General features: G+C 43.1%; 1 protein-coding gene across 1 annotated transcript; it reads left to right on the forward strand.

Moving 5' to 3' along the window:
* Window positions 1-7,392: 7,392 nt before the first annotated feature.
* On the forward strand, window positions 7,393-18,044 carry LOC119925396 (olfactory receptor 4C12-like). Its single transcript, XM_038743461.1, has 3 exons — window positions 7,393-8,301; window positions 15,877-15,886; window positions 17,941-18,044. The coding sequence occupies exons 1-3, from the start codon at window positions 7,393-7,395 to the stop codon at window positions 18,042-18,044; spliced, it is 1,023 nt and encodes a 340-aa protein (XP_038599389.1).
* Window positions 18,045-19,554: the final 1,510 nt, after the last annotated feature.

Here is a 19,554-nt window from a genome sequence, read left to right on the forward strand (position 1 = left end):
ACCAAAGCTTTTATGACCTCAGTGACCAACAGAGGGCAGGTGTGGTGGAGGCCCCAACTTTCACTTCTGAGGTAAGAGGTTTGTGCCTGGCTCCTAGTAGGAGCCATGTGGAGCATTAACTGAAGTTGCCAGGCAGACTGGGGGCGCTAGTTGAATGGAATGTGTGTAGAATGAGTGGTGGGCAGGGAGAGATACTGACTTCCCTTCTAGGTCCTCCTCCTTCAGGTGTAGGGTGAGGTCACATTTCTGGGCATGGGCTCTAGCTTGGCTGTAGAGTGCATCAATCAATCAATCAATCAATCAATCAATCGTATTTATTAAGTGCTTACTGTGTGCAGAGCACTGTACTAAGTGCTTGGGGAGTACAAGTTGGCAAAATATAGAGACAGTCCCTACCCAACAGTGGGCTCACAGTCTAAAAGGGGGAGACAGAGAACAAAACCAAACATACTAACAAAATAAAATAAATAGAATAGATATGTACAAGTAAAATAAATAAATAAATAAATAGAGTAATAAATAATTACTCTAAATAATCAGATACAGACGAGCTCAACAAATACTATTACTACTACTATTACTACTGCCTACAACCACTACTATTAATTATGATATTTGTTAAGGGGTTACCATATGTAAAACGCTGTTTGACACAAAGTAACTATGTAAAACAATGTTTGATACAAGGCACTGGAATAGATACAAGTTAATCAGATCAGAAATAGTTCTTGTCCCATGTGGAGCTAACAGTCTAACTACTTCTACTACTACTACTACTACTGCCACTACTACTACTACTACTACTACTACTACTACTACTACTACTACTACTACAAAAGGGGTCTGAGAAGACAGTGACCAGAACAGGAAGAACAAAATTGTCTTCTTACATGGCAGAGAGATAATGGGACAGAGAAGAGTGGGACAGTGAGGCGGCAAAGGTTTGGGTCATAGTGGTGGCTTGAAACAGTTGGATCTGAGAAGAGCTAGGCCTTGCAGACTCAGGGAGAGCTTTATGAGATGTCCGGGTGAGAGGATGAAATTTTATAGGGGAGAGGAACTAACGACTGAAAATATGAAGGGGGCAGGGGGGACCGATGACCTTTTAATCCACTTGGGAAGACTGTAAACTCATTGTAGGTATGAGATAGTTTCCATAAACGTTATTCTATTGTGCTCTCCCAAGGGCTTAGCACAGTGCTCTGTATACAGTAAGTGGTCAATGAATATGCACTAAGGACAGTGTTTTGCACATAGTAAGTGCTCAATAAATACAATTGAATGAATGAATACCGTTGACTGATTGATTGAAAGGCAGGGAGAACTGTAACCAACAGCCCAATCCTTGCACACAGAAATTACCTCAGCCCTCTGTATCGCTGTTTCACTCAGGGTAGTAATAATAATGTCAATAAATAATAACAATAGCAAATAATGCATTTTTAAACACTTACTAGGTGCCAGGAACTGTACTAAGTGTTGGGCGGAATACAAGCAAATTGGGTTGGACACAGTCCCTGGCACACATGGGGCTCACAGTCTTAATCCCCATTTTCCAGATGTAGCAACCAAGGTCCAGAGAAGTGAGGTGACTTACCCAAGGCCCACAGCAGACAAGTGGCACAGCCAGGATTAGAACCTATGACCTCTGGACTCCCATGCCTATGCTCTATCCACTACACCACGTTACTTCTCCAAGGTTCAGGGGCTTTTAACTGTCTAGTTCAGATGCATAGTGCACAGGCATGTGTGTACATTTTCGCACACCCATATACTTCTTCCATGAACACACATCTGGAGAATCCAACTCAGCATCACTGGCCCCAAATCTGCTCCTAAATTACAAGATTTGATTGGGCAGAGACACAGATAATCTCCCAAATAGCCTAGGGTTTAACTGCTTTGGCACATGTTTCAAGAGAAAAAAAGTAATTCCTCTGAGGGGAGGAGAGAGAATCCTAAGCATTACAATAGAGCTGTGAACTTCTATGGGATGCCCTTTAAATATCTGTCTCCAGCTTAAAGAGAAACCTGTGTAGTTGTAGACTGGAAGGAGGGATGGAGAGGCATTAAAAACGGTTTCCTCCTAGTGGTCTTTCCTATTTTCCACAGCTACCAGTTTGCAAAGAGGAAGGTCAGTGAGCTGTCCTCCAGGCATTAATATTTCAGTCCTCTGCCAGAGCACACGGTCACACGGTCTTTGTGAACTGAGCATGGTAGGCCAGTTGCCAACTGAGCTTGATTATCCTGAGAATTTTTACCTAAATGATTCATTTGTTTTGTGGCCACATATCCAACCTGTCTAGCACAAAAGTACACAATGTCCTTCATCTCTAAAGCAGCTTTATCATGTGAAGATCTAAGACCTGGGATGGTAAAACCCTAAATTCACCAAAGAGCATTGAGATCCACAACGGCAACTCAAGGTAAGGATTCTTGCCTCACTGGCTTTTACAGTTTATTCCTAAATTTTTCATTTTATTTCATCTGAAACCATTTAACTAAAAAGAATACTTTTTTACTATTTTCTCTGATATTCTGGCAATGTCCCTGATTCTCAAAAATATGCTTACCAATACTACAGATAATGCCATGACTGCACAAATTTTTATAGTCTCATTGTAAAGGCCATATAAGTGTGGGGCATCACAAAACAACTGATTGTGGAGAGGTAGTCACTAGGTCACCTAAATTTTGTTTTTATTGTTTTTATGATATTTGTTAAGTGCTTAGAATGCACCATGCACTGTTCTAAAGGCTGGGGTAGATGTTCACCATGTTCCACACGAAGCTCACAATCCTAATCCACATTTTACAGATGGGGTAACTGAGGCCCAGAGAAGTTAAGTGACTTGTCCAAGGTCACAACAGCAGAAAAGTGGCGAAGCTCAGATTAAAACTCAAGTCCATCTGACTCACAGGCCTGTGCTTTATCCAACAGGAAAAACTGCTTCACAATATTACTAAGTAATATTATTGTCTAAGAATTCATCTTTGGTCAAAAATTTCAAAGCTGTCTTGTGGTATCTCCTTGAACTGTGAGAATAATAGTTTGGATGGAAATCCTGTGGTGAGAGATGTACATTGATGTTCAATGATACACACTGATAAAGAGAGAATGTTTAAAAACCAATATTTGAGTACAGGACTGAAGTGATGTAAAGATCAGTCCAGTGTGCTAAAATGTTCCATTAACAAAGATGTGATATAGAAAGTTGGGTGAAAGTATATAAGTGAAAACAAAGAGATAGAATTCCTTCTACTTGCTGAAATCTAGCACCAACCGAACTCTGATTATGAGAGTTGGTCATGTTAGGCTATCAAGATCTGACATTCATTTACATCAAACCTTTCCTACTTGAGTTATTTTTCAGTGATGGCCTGGCTGCTGACACAAACTCCTCGTCCCTCAAATAAGGTCATTTTGAAGGCACATCTCCAAGGGGCCTTGCTCAACTAAGCTCTCATTTCCTAATAGTAATAGGAGGAAGAGGAGGAGGAGAGGAGGGAGAGGGGAGGAGGATAAAGGGGAGAAGAAGTAGGAGTAGTAGTAATATTTATTGAGTACCCACTGGGAGTAAAGGACTGTACTTAGCACCTGGAAAACAGAAAATAAAGACTTCTGTACATATCTTTAAATTATATATGATAAATTATTTATTTATACTAATGTCTGTCTCCCCTTCTAGACAGTAATCTCACTGTGGGCAGGGAACATGTCTGCCAACTGTTGAATTGTACTCTCCCAAGTTCTAATTACAATGCTGTGCGCATAGTAAGTACTCAATAAATGCCATTGATGACTATGGTGATTAAGGGACCAGTGGGTTATCCAAGTGGAGATGTCTTGGAGGCAAGAGGGATGTGGATTGCAGGTTAAATATTAGCAGTAGGGCTAGGGAAGTAGATTTGTGAGTTCATTCATTCATTCACTTGTGTTTGTTGAGCACTTACTAGCAAAGCACTGTACTAATCACTTGGAAGAGTACAATATAACAAAAGACATGTTCCCTGCCCACAATGCAATCACAGTCTAGAGGGGAAGACAGGCATTAATATACATACATAAATATATAATGACAGATATATACATATGTGCTGTGGGGAGTTTTCCATATGGAAGTGGTAGCTGGAACTATGAAAGTGGGTAAGCACCAAGACATTCTGGGTGTAGATCCAGAGGGGACCCCTATCAGATTTTTATGAAACACGCATAGCTGAGACAGGAGAGGTGAAATAGTCTGACATAGAATACCAGAAATTGGACCGACTCTTGCTAGGAGAGGTGTTAAGAATTTCTTGTCTGATACTTTTTCCTCATGCTGGTGAAATCGATTAGCCTTAGAAAGTAAATCTGTGAACCCAAAGCTAAAGCTAGATTATTGACAACATAAGAAATTTTGCTGAGCTTTTATCTTTATTGGTCTTAAAAGCTTCAAAAGCTTTGTAAAATATATTGTCTTTAATTATATTGTTTTCTCTGTTTTCTGAACGTCTCTCCGTGTCTTAGAATTCTGGTACTTTATGGCTCTGTGGCTCTGACCCCATCTCTGCTCATTTGAGATTCTGTTTTTGCCTTCTGAATCCCTCTGCTTCTCCATTTATGACTCTCCCTCTTTTTGCTTCCCTGTTTGTGTATGCTTTCAGTGGCTGTGTGAGGCTTTTGGGAGGTTTCTTTCCTTAGAAATCCCTGAACCGTCAACCCCTTATTTCTGCCGACTGCTGTCACGGTGTAGTGGATAGTACATGGGCATGTGAGTCAGAAGGCACCACCACTTGTCTGCTGTGCGACTTTGGACAAGCCACTTAGCTTCTCTGTGCCTCAGTTACCTCACCTGATCCTAATGTTTAGGGACTTCTTAAAATTCCTTTATTTTCTCTATATAACCATAATTTTCCCTCTAGTGCTACCAATTATTCATTCTGACTTGTTCACAAACTAGTTCAAATCCTTCTTAAAGCTCCCAACACTCTGTGCCTGCATAACTTCCTTTGCTCACCAGGTGCTCACCAATTGCTGCATGAAGAAGCATTTCCTTTGAGTTATTTTGAACCTAGCACCTTCATGGTTTAATGGTTCTCCCCACATCCTGGGGTTGGGGGATTTAGTGAACCCCAAGGAGAAGAGCAATGTGAAGTAATGTGACCTAATGGGAGTGGGAGTCAGGAGATCTGTGTTCTAATTCTGACTTTGCCATGTTTTCTTATGGTATTTATTAAATGCTTACTCTTTGCCAGGCACTGTACTGAGTGGTGGGGTATTTGCAAATTAATCAGGTTAGACACTGTTCTTGTTCCACCTGGGTCTCACAGTCTTAATCCTCAATTTACAGATGAGGTAACTGAGGCACAGAGCAGTGCAGGGTCATTCAGCCCAAGGTCACTCAGCAGATAAGAGGCAGAACCGGGATTAGAACTCAGGTCCTTCTGACTCCAAGGCCCATGTTCTATCCACTAAGTCACAATGCTTCTCATGTCTGCTGTTCTCCCTTCCTTTTAGGCTGTGAGACCCATCTGGAATAGAGGCTGTGTCTTGTCTAATTATCCTATATCTATTCCACGGCTTAGCACAGTGTGAGGCACATAACTGTTATTATTATTATCATTATCATTATTATTAAGTCATGCAGTTTTCCTGTTTGGTTGGTGTTAGATTTACAACTCAAGATAAATCTTCACGAGTTTTTTTTAAAGGTCTGGGAAATATTAGTCATAGAATCCATTTCTGGAGTCATAAATGCATTAATCAACTGACAGTTAAGAGAACAGACAATTGGGAAGTTTGTTATCTATGGAAAGGACGCTGATGTGAAGGCTACTGAGTGTTGTGCAGTTGACTGTGTTTCACATTTCGTCCAGGAAGGTCCTCATTTTGGATGCTTCTTAGCTGCCCCATTTAGTTGTTGAAGGGTATTAGCAAATTCTAGCAGTAACTGCAAGACTTCAAGCTGGAGTGGGTTATTTTTCAACAGCATTTAGCTCCAAGTTGCATGTTTCTGGGAGGAAAGAGACCCAGGAGTCCCCTCCCTACTGCCTTGATCCAGAGAGGAAGACCGGATAAAAATGGATGGGCTCCCACTCTAAATCCCGTGATTCTGGGAGGGGGTGGCATAAGGCCACACTTTGTTGAATTCACAGTCCCTGAGACTTTGAAAAGAAACTAAATTCAAGGGCGTGAGCATTGAACTGGATTCTAGTGAGCTGAATTTAATCCACACTTTCAATAGTGGCCCAGTGGACATTGGAGAGAAACAATCATCTCAATGTTCCTGTGTGAAATTGACCCTAGCCCTAACAACAGTACTTGGCATATAGTGAACCCTTAATAAATACCATAATTAACAAGCTTGGAGTAGTAAAACCACTGTTGAGGAAAGTTTATGGAAAATTGAACTGCAGTGGTTGAAGTGCAAACTCCTCACAATTGGCTTGAAGCTCTCCATCGCCTTGCCCTGTCTTACATCACCTCCCTTCTCTCCTTCTACATCCCAGCCCTCACACTCCGCTTCTCTGTTGCTAACCTTCTCACTATGCCTCCATCTTGCCTGTCCTGCCGTCGAGCCCTTGTACACGTCCTACCTCTGGCCTGGAATGCCCTCCCTCCTCAAATCCACCAATCACTCTTCCTCCCTTCAAAGACCTGCTGAAGGCTCACTTCCTCCAAGAGGCCTTCCCAGACTAAGCACCCCTGTTCCTCAGTGCCCCCTCCCTTCCACATCACCTTGACCTACTCCCTTTGCCCATCCCCACTTCTTGCCCCACAGCACTTATGTATATATGTATATATGTACATCTATAATTCTATTTATTTTTATTGATGCCTGCTTACTTCCTTTGATGTGAATATATCTATAATTCTATTTATTTATAATTGGTGCCTGTCCCCTTATTTTGATGTCTGCCTCCCCCCTTCTAGACTGTAAGCCTGATGTGGTCAGGGACCTGTCTACTTGTTTTGTCACCTGTCTGCTTGTTTTGTCACCTGTCTACTTGTTTTGTCACCTGTCTACTTGCTTTGTTTTGTTGTCTGTCTCCCCCTTCTAGACTGTGAGCCCGTTGTTGGGTAGGGACCGCCACTATATGTTGCCGATTTGTACTTCCCAAGCGCTTAGTACAGTGCTGTGCACACAGTAAGTGCTCAATAAATAAGACTGAATGAATGGATAAATTGTCTCTCATTACTGCTGAATTGTACTTTCCAAGAGCTTAGTACAGTGCTCTGCACACAGTAAGAGCTCAAGAAATTCGACTGAATGAATGAATGAATGTAAGTGTTTTAAGCTCATTTATGAAGCATTATTTAATCATCTCAAGACAAACCTAACAAGGGTCATCGTTCCCTTTACCGAATCTGCAGCTCTCACCTGTATACTTATTGCCTACCTTAAGTTGATGGAGAATGAAAGCAATGTAACAGAATTCATTCTGTTGGGACTCACACAGGATCCAAGGATGCAGACTATCAGCTCTATTGTGTTTTTATTCCTCTACATCATCACCGTGGTGGGAAATCTCATCATTGTGGTAACTGTAGCATACAGTAAGACTCTGGATTCCTCCATGTATTTCCTTCTGGCTCACTTATCATTCATCGAACTCTGCTATTCCTCAGTCAACACACCTAAATTAATCGTCGACTTCCTCTCTGAGAAGAAAATCATCTACTTCAAAGGCTGTATGACCCAGGTCTTTGGAGAGCATTTTCTTGGCGGGACTGAGATTATTCTCCTCACTGTGATGGCCTATGACCGTTATGTGGCGATATGTAAGCCGTTGCACTACACAACCATCATGAGCAGACATCTCTGTAATTCACTGGTGGCCGTGGCCTGGGCTGGGGGTTTCCTTCATGCCACAGTACAGATTCTCTTCATGGCGCACTTACCATTCTGTGGCCCCAATGTCATCGACCACTTCATGTGTGATTTATACCCCTTGCTGAAACTGGTCTGCTCTGATACTCACACCTTGCGCCTGCTGGTTGCTGTTAACAGTGGTGGCATATGCATGTTAATCTTTGTCCTGTTAATGATTTCATATGCCTTCATCTTGCACTCACTGAAGACCCACAGCGCTGTGGGTAGGCTCAAAGCTCTCTCCACCTGTGCCTCCCACTTCACCGTTGTTGTCATCTTCTTTATTCCATGCATCTTTGAATATTTGCAGCTCACAACAACCTCATCCACTGAGAAGGCTGTTGCAGTATTTTATACTATGATAACCCCCATGCTAAATCCCTTCATCTACACGTTGAGAAATGCAGAGATGAAAAATGTCATTAGAAAGTCAGTGAGCAAAACAGTGACTTGTGCCCATGAATAAATGAAAACTTAGGAAAAGGGTTATTAATATAATCGAGGAAATCATCTGCAGAATGTTTTTGCCCCCATGTTTGGAGACCACACACTGTATTGATCAAGGGAAACTTAGTCGAGGGTTTTCATAGATTTTAGGTCAGAGGTCAAATGAACATCATTTCCCCGTTAACTTCGAAATCTTCCAGTTTTAGATGTTGTTTTTCCACCATTCTCTGGCTACTTGTCATTCATTTATAACCATTCCTAATTTCATTCATTTCATTCATTCAATCGTATTTATTGAGTGCTTCCTGTGTGCAGAGCACTGTACTAAGAGCTTGGGAAGTACAAGTTGCAACATACAGAGACGGTCCCTACCCAACAGTGGGCTCACAGTCTAGAAGGGGAAGACAGACAACAAAACAAAACATATTAACAAAATAAAATAAATAGAATAGTAAATATGTACAAGTAAAATAAATAGAGTAATAAATATGTGCAAACATATACAGGTGCTGCGGGGAGGGGAAGGAGGTAAGACGGGGGGATGGGGAGGGAGAAGAGGGGGAGAGGAAGGAGGGGACTCAGTCTGGGAAGGCCTCTTGGAGGAGGTGAGCTCTCAGTAGGGCTTTCAAGGGAGGAAGAGAGCTAGCTTGGCAGGTGTGCGGTGGGAGGGCATTCCAGGTCAGGGAGAGGATGTGGCCCAGGGGCCGACAGCAGGACAGGTGAGAACGAGGCATATCATCATCATCATCAATCGTATTTATTGAGCGCTTACTATGTGCAGAGCACTGTACTAAGAGCTTGGGAAGTACAAATTGGCAACATATAGAGACAGTCCCTACCCAACAGTGGGCTCACAGGGGGGAGACAGAGAACAAAACCAAACATACTAACAAAATAAAATAAATAGAATAGATATGTACAAGTAAAATAAATAAATAAATAAATAGAGTAATAAATATGTACAAACATATATACATATATACAGGTGCTGTGGGGAAGGGAAGGGGGTAAGATGGGGGGATGGAGAGGGGGACGAGGGGGAGAGGAAGGAAGGGACTCAGTCTGGGAAGGCCTCCTGGAGGAGGTGAGCTCTCAGCAGGGCCTTGAAGGGAGGAAGAGAGCTAGCTTGGCGGATGGGCAGAGGGAGGGCATTCCAGGCCAGGGGGATTACGTGGGCCGGGGGTCAATGGCGGGACAGGTGAGAACGAGGTACGGTGAGGAGATTAGCAGCAGAGGAGCGGAGGGTGCGGGCTGCACTGTAGAAGGAGAGAAGGGAGGTGAGGTAGGAGGGGGCGAGGTGAAGGAGAGCCTTGAAGCCCAGGGTGAGGAGTTTCTGCCTGATGCGCAGATTGATTGGTAGCCACTGGAGATTTTTGAGGAGGGGAGTAATATGCCCAGAGCGTTTCTGGACAAAGATGATCCGGGCAGCAGCGTGAAGTACAGATTGAAGTTGGGAGAGACAGGAGGATGGGAGATCAGAGAGGAGGCTGATGCAGTAATCCAGTAGGGATAGGATGAGAGATTGAACCAGCAGGGTAGCAGTTTGGATGGATAGGAAAGAGTGGATCTTGGCAATGTTGTGGAGGTGAGACCGGTAGGTTTTGGTGACGGACTGGATATGAGGGGTGAACGAGAGAGCAGAGTCGAGGATGACACCAAGTTTGCAGGCTTGTGAGACAGGAAAGATGGTAGTGTCATCAACAGTGATGGGAAAGTCAGGGAGAGGGCAGGGTTTGGGAGGGAAATTAAGAAAGTAGAGAGAATAAAGGTGAGGAGTTTCATTAAAGAATAAGGAGGATCATGGTCTAATGGAAGGAGCATAGGCCTGGGAGTCAGAGGAAGTGGATTCTAATGCTGGCTCATACTATGTGCCAGGGTAGATACAAGTAAACCAGGTTGGACGCAATCCCTGTCCCGCATAGGACTCACATTCTCAATCCCCATTTTACAGATGAGGTAACTGAGGCACAGAGAAGTTGAGTTACCCAAGGTCACACAGCAAACAAGCGGTGGAGCCGGGATTAGAACCCATGACCTTCAGAATCCCGGGCCTTGCTTTATCCACTTTGCAGGCTGTTAGAATATATCATGTATCTATATCTGAAAATTTAACAGTTTTAATTGTGCAGTGATGATACAGTTTCAGGCAAGTATTATTAGTTTTTGACCAATTGTAAATAAGAGGAGCTCTGTTTTCATTTGAGCTTAGTCATTGTCATTGTCTCAACTTTAGGTTCTGTTGTATTGTACTCTTCCAAGGGCTTAGTCCAGTGCTGTGCAAATAGTAAGTGCTCAGTAAATACCATTGACTGATTTAGGTTCTTGTGCTCCTGATACCTTTCTGCTCCACATTATTACATGGATATTGTTATACTGTGTCTTTGCTTTTGGCCACCAATTAATAATTTGGTTTCTCTCTTGGTATACTGTAGTGGCAATGCTCTTTCACTCAATACCTTATGACTCCTGTGGTATTTATCCTCTTTGAAAGGTCTTAAATGTCTTTTTCTTGTGTCAGATAGAAAATGTACTTGCCAGAAAAGCCAAATATTTCATCACTACTTGTTACTCTTACTTCTCTTTTGTGAGACTTTTTCACTTGTATTCCATTTTGATTAATTTTAATACCAACACTCAGGAAATTGAAATTCCCTTTGAGCTAAAATACATTTATTTTTAATTCAGTTTTGCATGTATATGATGAGTTTTAATCAGTGTTGTTCAGTAATTCAATTCTGGGGACATGGAGTTCTCCACAGAAACATAAAGCATTTGGATCAACATGAAAAACAATCTTTTGACATTGTCCTTAAGTAATCCTGCCAAGTGACTCATTTTTCAATAAATCCCTAACTGTTACACCAACAATATTAAATATCTCTCTCTGCTGAGGGAGCTGAGCTATTTCAAAAAATTTCTTGTCAAGCAATATTTGAAGAACAGACAGAGTTGGTCATTTAGGGGTTTTATCACTCATTGAAGAATACAATTTATATGAATGTCTGTTTCTCTGGAGACAAGAGGGAAGGTTCTTGTTGTTTTTTTGAATTTACCATCCTCCATAACAGGTACAGATCTTCTGAGGCTCAGACTTGGAACATCTAGCTGAAGACTGAATTTCAGTCATGAACGCCGAGTGCCACAGCTAGTGCCCAACAGGAATATGACTGAATGACTGAACTCCGGAATAATGATCTCTGTCTTCTAGGCAATAATTTTGAAGAGAAAATTCATAGGAATTTCTTCATTACATAATAGTTCTACATAATTCTACTGTCTCCCCATATAGAATGTAAGCTTGTCGTGAACAGGAAATGTGTCTACCAACTCTGTTATATTGTACTCTCCTAAGCTATTTGTACAGGGCTCTGCACATGCTAAGTGCTCAATAAATATGATTCATTGATGCTTTTGTCTTATCTCTTTTTATATTCGTTCTCTAGGGACATTAGAGATAGAGGAGTCGTTTCATTCAAGTGTCAACAAGAAAAAGGAAGGGACAAAATAGGATTAGTTTTCAATGGTATTTGCTAAGCACATACTATGTGTAAAGCACTGTTCTAAACACTGATGTAGATACAAATCAATCAGGTCGGCTCCTATCTCACATGAGGCCCACAGTCTAAGTAGGAGGGAGGACAGGTATTGAATTCCCATTTTACAAGTGAGCTACCTGAGGTGCAGAGAAGTGAAATGACTTATCCAAGGTCACCCAGCAGGCAAGTTGTGAGCTGGGATTAGAACGCAGGTCCTCTGACTCCCAGACCTGTGCCTTTTCGACTATGCCAAGCTGCTTCCTGTTACGTTATCACAGGATGCCATTTCTAGTTACAAGTGAGTAAGGACTGAGTCTAGCTGAAAAATGAGTTGATTATTCAAGAACATTTATTCAACACCTTAAATGATAACATGCAGACCAGTACTTCTAGGCTGTAAACTCGCTAAGGTCAGGGAACATGTCTATTATATAACAATAATAGTGGCATTTTTAAGGGCTTACTTTGTGCCAAGCAGTGTTCCCGTCTGTACTCCTCCAGTCATTTAGTTCGGTGCTTTCACACAGTAAGCGCTCAAAAGCTACCACTGATTGATTGATTGACCAAGTTTTTTCTCTATTGGGAAGGAATGAAGAGGGATTGAGTGGGTGCCAGCATCATATATGCAGGTGTCATTGACCAGTGCATAGAGTAAGAGCATGAAGACACAGAGAGATGAGCTTTATGCTTTCAGATTTAGTAAGTCTATTCCAGGAAAACATTTTGGAATGCCACAGTCACAACAAGCAGATTTAGGAGTTCAGAGGACCAATCCATGAAAACATTTAGAATACTACATTCAATTTAACTGCTGAATCCAAACAAGATGCTTTGGGTGAAACAGAGGGAATACTTCCCAACTCTTCCTTTTTCAAAGCTGATCTCACCTTTCCATGCATTTCCTTGGATTTATGGTTCAATATTGTCCTACCATTGATGAGGCTGCATCCATGAGTGTGTTATTAAAAGAGACTCTCTCTTACACACTTTGTTCATGAAAATAGTGTCCCTTTTCTACTCAAGTACCATTCAGCTGAGTCTTCATCAGACATCACTGAGTTGTGTAAGCTCCTTGTGGGAAGGGATTGTGTTTACCAGCTCTGTTGTAATAATAATTATAATGGTGGAAATTGTTAAGTTCTTAGTATGTGTCAAGCACTGTACTAAGTGCTAGTGTAGATATGAGATAAGAATGATAATTCTGTTATATATTAAGCACTTGCTGTGTGCCAATCACTGACCAGGTCCCACATGTGCCTCACAGTCTTAGTATGAGGGAGAACAGGTAGTGAATCCCCATTTTAAAGATGAGGGAACTATAGCACTGGAAGGTAAATGGTCTGCTCAAGGTTACACAGCAGGCAAGTGGCAGAGATGGGATTAGAACCCAGGTCCTCTGACTCCCAGGCCTGTGGTCTTTCCACTAGGCCATGCTGCTTCTCTCCCTTATACTCACCTAATTACGTAGTCCAGATCTTTGCACACAATAAACAATAAATATCACTGATTGATTGCTAAGAAGGGGATAGTCTGGTCTACCACCAGCAGGCCTTGCTCCTATAGCTATAAGCTCCTTGTGGGCAGGCATCACATCTACCATCTCTATTGTACGGTACTTTCTCAATCAATTAATGCAGTGTTCCACACCCAGTAAGTGCTCAATAAAACTATTTGATTAACTGATACTCCTCAGTGGTTGATCCGACCATACTCTTTGGTCCACTCCACCTCTCCCGATTCATTGACCCCTGTTGTGTGACACTAGGTAGGACACAGAGCCAGATGATCTTCCTTTGGGAGAAAATAGGCCTAGTTAGAGTTCCAGAAGCATCAGAAAAGTCCAATAGGGGCATTCACTTGGGAGCTTGGGACTGAGTCTAAGTGGTGAGAATCAGGTAGGAGTTTAACACTTATGAGTTCACCCCAGTTTTCTACCATTCTTGTTTGTATGTTTTTCCTCTCCTCGCTGTTAGAGTACTTTGATTTGTCAACTCAGAACTTACCTTAGTGGGAGAGAATGTGCAGAGAAACTGAGGAATTCAGCAATGTTCTCAGTAGTTGTCTCTCTGGGAAACTGAGTGCAGTTTTGTAAATATAATGATTTACCCTCAAAATGCTGAATTGCCTGAACTGCTCTTTTTTAGACCTCTGCACCCTCTGCAAGTCCCACCTGGACTTGCTGAACAGCAGAAGACTCCATTTGAAATTATCCTGAGGTAAGGTGGCTTAGTGGAAGGAGCACGTGCTTGGGAGTTGGAGGATGTGCGTTTTAATGCTGGCTCTGCCACTTGTCTGCTGTGTGACATAAGGAAGTCACTTAACTTCTCTGTGCCTCAGTTACCTCGTCTGTTAAATGGAGATTAAGACTGTGAGCCTCATGTGGGACAACCTGATTACCTTGTGTCTACCCCAGCGTTTAGAACAATGCTTGGCACAGAGTAAGAGCTCAACTAATATCATAAACAAAAAAGGGATGAACATCTTCTCTGCGCACCATCTACGACATTAAATTATTATATTATCCCTCTCTTCAGAGATACCCTTCACTGATTATAATAATAATAACAATAATAAGGGCATTTATTAAGTGCTTACTATGTGCAAAGAACTGTTCTAAGCGCTGGGGAGGTTACAAGGTGATCAGGGTGTCCCACGTGGGGCTCACAGCCTTAATCCCCATTTTACAGATGAGGTAACTGAGGCACAGAGAAGTTAAATGACTTGCCCAAAGTCACACAGCTGACAAGTGGTGGAGCTAGGATTTGAACTCATGACCTCCGACTCCAAAGCCCATGCTCTTTCCACTGAACTATGCTGCTTCTTATAGCCAGACACAAATGGTATAATAGAACACTAGGACAAAGACACTATTAATAATGCTATTGTTTGGGGGTCTTTGGGTGAGATTTTTTTTTGGGGGGGTAAATTAGAGTAGATAGTAGTGTTCATCCAGGAAATGGACCCAAAACTCTAGCAGCAGGTGTGTTGAGAAGCAGCATAGCATTGTGGATTGAGCACAGGCCTGGGTGTCACAACTCTGTGACTTGTCTGCTGTGTGACCTTGGGCAAGTCACTTTACTTTTCTATGCCTCTGTTTCCTCATCTGTAAAATGGGAATTAAGACTGTGATCCCCATGTGGGACAGAGACTGTGTCCTACCCAATTTGCTTGTAAACACTCCAATGCTTAGTATAGTGTCTGGCACACAGCAAGCACTTAACAAATACCAGAATTATTATTATTATTCCCTGTAGAAAGCTAAGAACAGACACTTCACATGGCTGGAGGAAGATGAGAAAGAAGCACTTAAAATCTGGAGAGGTTTCTATAAAAGGAAAGGAAATACACAATTAAAGTTTTTGACCACGAACCCCAATGGCCACATTTCTCTTGATCAATTTTCTCTTAGAAAGTCAGCTGCTTCTCTCATTTGTGTGAACATGAGTTTCATTTTGGACCATTTATCTTGTGACTTGACGCTTTTCTTCTCCACAGTTTCCTCATGACATTCCTCACGTCTGCATTTGTCAGAGTGTAGATTAGGAGGCTTAGTATAGGGGCTACCATGGTATGAAATATAGCCACGGTTTTATCTACAAAGTAGTCATGGGTCACATATACACAAATATACAGAGTGTAAAGCATAAGACAACAATAGTGATGTGGGAGACGCAGGTGGAGAGGGCTCTGTGTCTGCCTTTCAAGCTGTGAGTTTTCAGGGAGTGTAAGATGATGACATAGGAAAGCATCAAAACGATGAAATTGACCCCGCTGTTGGCAGCTACGAAGAGACTGAGGGTTTGCGTGTCACTGAAGGTGAGTTTCAGCAAAGGATACAGATCACACATGAAGTTATCGATCACACTAGGGCCACAGAACGGTAACCTCACCGTGAAGAGAATCTGGATCTTTGCATGAAGAATCCCCCCATCCATAACGACCCCCAACAGAAGCCTGCATAACCACCTGTTGATGATGGTCGGGTACTGCAGAGGCTTACGGATGGCCACGACATAATCCTAGGCCATCACTGTGAGAAGGTCATTGGTTCAAAATCCGGCTCCACCACCTGTCAGCACTGCGACCTTGGGCAAGTCACTTAACTTCTCTGTGCCTCAGTTACCTCATCTGTAAAATGGGGATTAAGACTGTGAACCCCCCATGGGACAACCTGATCACCTTGTAACCTCTCCAGCGCTTAGAACAGTGCTTTGCATATAGTAAGTGCTTACTAAATGCCAACATTATTATTATTATTGTTATTATAAGGATGATCTCAGCATCTCCAAAGATGTGCTCTGCATAGACATGGGTCATGTACCCGTCAAAGGAGATGGTGTTTTTCTCCCAGACAGAGTCTGCAATCAGTTTAGGGGCTAAGCAAGAAGAATAAATCATATCTATGAAGGACAGATGAGTAAGAAAAAAGTACATGGGAGAACCCAGAGTTGTGCTGCTGGTTATGGCTGTCATGATGAGAAAGTTGCCAGTCATAGTAACACCTTAGACAGCTAAAAATACGATAAGTATTATTTTCTGCATCCCTGGATTCTGTGTAAGTCCCAAAAGAATGAATTCTGTCACACTGTTTTCATTCTCCATTCAGTCTAGGGGGAAGGTGAGCACACAGATGAGAGTCACTATTCCTGCCAAGAAAACACAGAGATAATGAACACCATCACTACTAACATCTCAAATTTATGGGCTACTTGTCAATGAAGCCTTAGATCTGTTTGTACTGCTGTATTCTAGCTCAAATGCTCCACTGATCGCTAATGGAGGAAGCCAAAATTGCCTCTGACCCACGGTGTGCACTACTTTCATCAAAAAGCAATTATGATAATCGCTTAATATGTGTCAAGAACTGTTCTAAACCCTGGGGAAAATACAAGATAATCAGGTCTGTCTTATGCTGCCAGGTCTTCTCCAACTCATAGCGATGCCATGGACACATCTCTTCCAGAACACCCCACCTCCATCTTTAATCGTTCTGGTAGTGTTTCCATAGAATTTTCTTCGTTAAAATATGGAAGTGGTTTACCATTGTCTCCTCCCACTCAGTAAACTTGTGTCTCTGCCCTTGACTCTCTCCCATGCCATTGCTGCCCAGCAAAGGTGAATTTTGACTTTGTAGCAGATTGCCTTCTACTTGCTAGCCACTGCCCAAGTTAGGAATGGAATAGGTATGCCTCTGCTTGACTCTCCCTCTCAAAGCCGAGACTGACAGAGTACTGGAAACTCTCCAGGTGTAACTCTGAGGGGGCAATCATGTCAGACAAAGTCCTTCATCCCACACAGCATTTAAAATCTAAGTCAGAGATAGTACAGGTATTTAATCTCCATTTCATAAATGAGGTAACTGAAGCACAGAAAAGTTAAGTGACTTGCCCACGGTCACACACCAGGCACGTGGCAGAGCTGGAATTAGAATTTAGGTCCTCTGATTCCCAGGCCTGTGCCCTTCCAGCACTTAGAACCATGTCTGGGACATAGCAAGTGCTTAACAAATACCGAAATTTTATTATTATTATTTCCACTAGGCCATGCTGCTCCTCAATGTATGCTAATCTTGCTTGATGAGCCCCATCTGGGACAAGGACTGTGTCCAACACTATTACCTTGTATCTACCCCAGCTCTTAGAACAATGCTTGGCACATAGTAGGCACTTTACCAATGCCATTATTATTATTATTAATATTCTTATTATCCATGCACCAAATGCATGAAACCAGACTTCAGTCTGATCAAGGCTTAGCCAAAATCTCTTCAACTGAAGGTAAGGTGCTCATGGTCTGAGAACAAGTCTACCAACTCTGTTATTGGGAAGCAGCATGCCACACTGGAAAGAGCACAGGTTTATGAGTCAGAGGTCATGGGTTCTAATACTGGCTCCACTGCTTGTCTGCTGTGGGATCCTGGGCAAGTCTCTTCCCTGGGCCTCAGTACCCTCATCTACAAAATGGGGATTCATTACCTGTTCTCCTTCCTACTTTGACTGTGAACCCCACATGGGACCTGATTATCTCTAACTACCCCAGCGCCTGGCATATAATAAGTGCGTAACAATCACAATTATCAGCATTACTATCATTACAAAAAGACGCCTCCACGTTTGCCTGTGAAAGCCGGCAAGACATGCCGCCAAGAGAAGCTGCAACCTTGAGCCAGTTCAACAGAGAAGGAAGGTCAGAGATCAACAGCTAACTAGAGCCCTCCTGCAGGAAGTGAGCAATTGACTCGAGTCTGGAAGGCTGTGACATTCTTTTAGGTACCTCAGACACAGACGGTGCTTGAGCTTAATAAATCAATCAATCAATCGCATATATTGAGTGCTTACTGTGTGCAGAGCACTGTACTAAGCGCTTGGGAAGTACAAGTTGGCAACATATAGAGACATTCCCTACCCAACAGTGGGCTCACAGTCTAAAAGGGGGAGACAGAGAACAAAACCAAACATACTAACAAAATAAAATAAATAGAATAGATATATACAAGTAAAATAAATAAATAAATAGAGTAATAAATATGTAGAAACATATTTAAATATATAAAGGTGCTGTGGGGAAGGGAAGGAGGTAAGATGGGGGGATGGAGAAGGGAAGGAGGGGGAGAGGAAGGAGGGGGAGAGGAAGGAGGGCACTCAGTCTGGGAAGGCCTCCTGGAGGAGTTGAGCTCTCAGTAGGGCCTTGAAGGGAGGAAGAAAGCTAGCTTGGCGGATGGGCAGAGGAAGGGCATTCCAGGCCCGGGCGATGACATGGGCCAGGGGTCGATGGTGGGACAGGCGAGATCGAAGTACGGTGAGGAGATTAGCGGCAGAGGAGCAGAGGGTGCAGGCTGGGCTGTAGAAGGAGAGAAGGGAGGTGAGGTAGGAGGGGGCGAGGTGATGGACAGCCTTGAACCCCAGGGTGAGGAGTTTCTGCCTGATGCGCAGATTGATTGGTAGCCACTGGAGATTTTTGAGGAGGGGAGTAACATGCCTAGAGCATTTCTGGACAAAGGCAATCCGGGCAGCAGCATGAAGTGTGGATTGAAGTGGGGAGAGACATGAAGACGGGAGATCAGAGAGAAGGCTGATACAGTAGTCCAGATGGGGTAGGATGAGAGCTTGAACGAGCAGGGTAGCGGTATGGATGGAGAGGAAAGGGTGGATCTTGGCAATGTTGCGGAGTTGAGATTGGCAGGTTTTGGTGACGGCTTGGATGTGAGGGGTGAATGAGAGAGCTGAGTCGAGGATGACACCAAGGTTGCGGGCTTGTGAGATGGGAAGGATGGTAGTGACGTCAACAGAGATGGGAAAGTCAGGGAGAGGGCAGGGTTTGGGAAGGAAGACAAGGAGTTCAGTCTTGGACATGTTGAGTTTTAGGTGGCAGGCAGACATCCAGATGGAGATGTCCTGAAGGCAGGAGGAGATGCGAGCCTGGAGAGAGGGGGAGAGAGCAGGGGCAGAGATGTAGATCTGGGTGTCATCAGCGTAGAGATGATAGCTGAAGCCGTGGGAGAGAATGAGGTCATCAAGGGAGTGCGTGTAGATCGAGAACAGAAGGGGACCAAGCGCTGAACCTTGGGGAACCCCCGCAGTAAGGAGATGGGAGGGGAAGGAGGAGCCTGCAAAAGAGACTGAGAATGAAGGACCGGAGAGATAAGAGGAGAACCAGGAGAGGACGGAGTCTGTGAATCCAAGGTCAGATAACGTGTTGAGGAGAAGGGGGTGGTC

Source organism: Tachyglossus aculeatus, chromosome 3 (genome assembly GCF_015852505.1).
Source record: "Tachyglossus aculeatus isolate mTacAcu1 chromosome 3, mTacAcu1.pri, whole genome shotgun sequence".
Taxonomy (NCBI): Eukaryota; Metazoa; Chordata; class Mammalia; order Monotremata; family Tachyglossidae; genus Tachyglossus; species Tachyglossus aculeatus.